This window comes from Porites lutea, chromosome 1, assembly GCF_958299795.1.
Source record: "Porites lutea chromosome 1, jaPorLute2.1, whole genome shotgun sequence".
Lineage (NCBI taxonomy): Eukaryota > Metazoa > Cnidaria > Anthozoa > Scleractinia > Poritidae > Porites > Porites lutea.
Window position 1 is genome coordinate 15666117 of NC_133201.1, and position 2086 is coordinate 15668202.

At 38.9% G+C, this 2086-nt stretch overlaps 1 protein-coding gene across 1 annotated transcript; it reads left to right on the plus strand.

Moving 5' to 3' along the window:
* Positions 1-573: 573 nt before the first annotated feature.
* On the plus strand, positions 574-1642 carry LOC140923348 (uncharacterized). The gene is made up of 2 exons (XM_073373474.1): positions 574-603; positions 974-1642. The coding sequence occupies exons 1-2, from the start codon at positions 574-576 to the stop codon at positions 1640-1642; spliced, it is 699 nt and encodes a 232-aa protein (XP_073229575.1).
* The last annotated feature ends 444 nt before the right edge of the window (positions 1643-2086 follow it).

The following is a 2086-nucleotide window of genomic DNA, read 5'->3' on the forward strand; positions in this document are numbered from 1 at the left end:
AGCGAAGGCAAGCGCGAAGTGAGTGAGAAGCGCAGACAAGCACGACGGGGAAGACGTAGAAAAAACAACGGCCGTCCACATACCATTGTTTTTTTGCATTCCGCCCCAGACATACCCCTTAATGGCTCTCCTCACCTGCATTCGCTCCGGCTTCGGGCTTAATTGCCTTCGCTCGCCTGAAAAACGCACGCCTGTTATGCAGGCTAGCCAGTTAGCTTGATATGGGAAAGGCTGAAAAAGAGATTTGCCACACAAGACTGCTCAATTGGACGTACACTAATTTAGAAGCTTTTTTGGAGCATTCACAGAAGCCAAAATTTGGACCTCTCTTTCGAACCTATATCGATCTTTCTCTCCCGCTCTCTTTTTTCCCTTTGCCTTTCTTCTTCTGTTGCTCCGGCACTTGATCGTCTTCCCACTATCTTTGTTTTGCAAGGAAGTTTGGCTGGCTAACTTTTCAGGAAAGGGACATTTAATTAATCTGTAGAGAATAGAAGGTGAATAGAAAAATTGGAAGTAGATTTTTTTACCCCAAATGTTGCTTTTTGTGTGTGTGTAACTCTCTCAAGATACATGAAGATAGGTGAAAATTTGCTAAATGAGGTACCAGTGGAAAAATCCATCCTTGTTGATTTTGATCAGTTTACAACCTTGTTGAATAAATGGAAAGCTAACTGGGTTCATGAAGGATATTCATGGTTAAAAAAAAAACACCAAAACGACCCCAGTGTCGGCAGTACTCCCTCCATCTGATTTACTTTTTCTATTAGAGGACAATTGAAATGAATGAATTAAGGTTTCAACTAATCAATAGCACAATTACGGGTCGGTCCACTTGGCGATCTTTGACCATCTTTGGGTGTTCGAAATCGTGTCTGGACTTAATAGTGTTGAACGCACGAACAGTGAAGAGGCAGAAAGAGCAGGTGGAAGAATTTCAGAAAAGAGAGGAAAGGGGGCAATGATTAGGTAGGTACAAAGGTTAGGTACTTACGATACTTCCCCTAAACTAATCATAGGTGGTGACATAATTAAACAAGCTTACTCGGTTAAATCTCTGGGTGTGCATATAGACGAAAACCTTTCATGGAATATGCACATTGAAAAAATAGCCAAGAAAATCGCATCGGGAATTGGAGTAATTAAACGTTGTAGGCCTTTTGTTAATCGAACCACATTGGAGTCCGTTTTCAATGCCTTAGTTCAACCGTACTTTAATTACTGCTGCGAGGTCTGGGGGCATTGTAACAAAAGTCTTTCGAATAAGTTCCAAAAGTTGCAAAACCGGGCTGCCCGTATTCTAACCTTCTCCAGTTATGACACAAGCGCTGATCCTCTTCTTGAGCAACTCAACTGGAAACGGTTGGATACTCAGCGACAAATACAAGTGGCCACCATGGTCTATAAATCTATACATGGTCTTGCGCCCGACTATCTTGGTTCTCTTTTCACTAAATATAATCCACCTTATAATTTAAGGAACTCTGAAAACAAACTAGCTGTTCCATTGCCCCGCACCAATTTCTTGAAAAATAGCTTTAGCTATAATGGTGCGGTTATCTGGAACAGCTTGCCCCCTGAATTGCGGCAAGCAAAATCACTTAATTCTTTTCGAAATGGTTGTCGCGATTTCTTTGACTGAATCGATAAAACGCACACGGCATCTATGTAAAGCAGAATTTCTTTATTTTCTCTATCTTTACTATTTAAATTTTTAGAGCATGTTTATATAGATTAAAGCAGATTGTAATTTTTTTAATATTATTATTTTATCTGATAGATTTACCGTGTTTAAATAAAAATAAAGTTCAAGTTCAAGTTTTGATTACTTTAATCTCGTCTTTACTTACGTTATTTTAATATGCGAGACATGGCAATTTCACCAAAATATAACTTTGAAAAACTACTGAGAAAATTAACTATTTCGGATTTTTTTTTATTGAAAACTTACAGGGTCTGATGTATAGTGTTATTAATGGCAAATCCCCCAAAATGCCTTGACAAATGAACTATCGGTACCATAAAAGCATGTGCCCACTCCAAGAAAGATGTATGACCGCGAAATTCATTCAGGTGAATAAAGTAA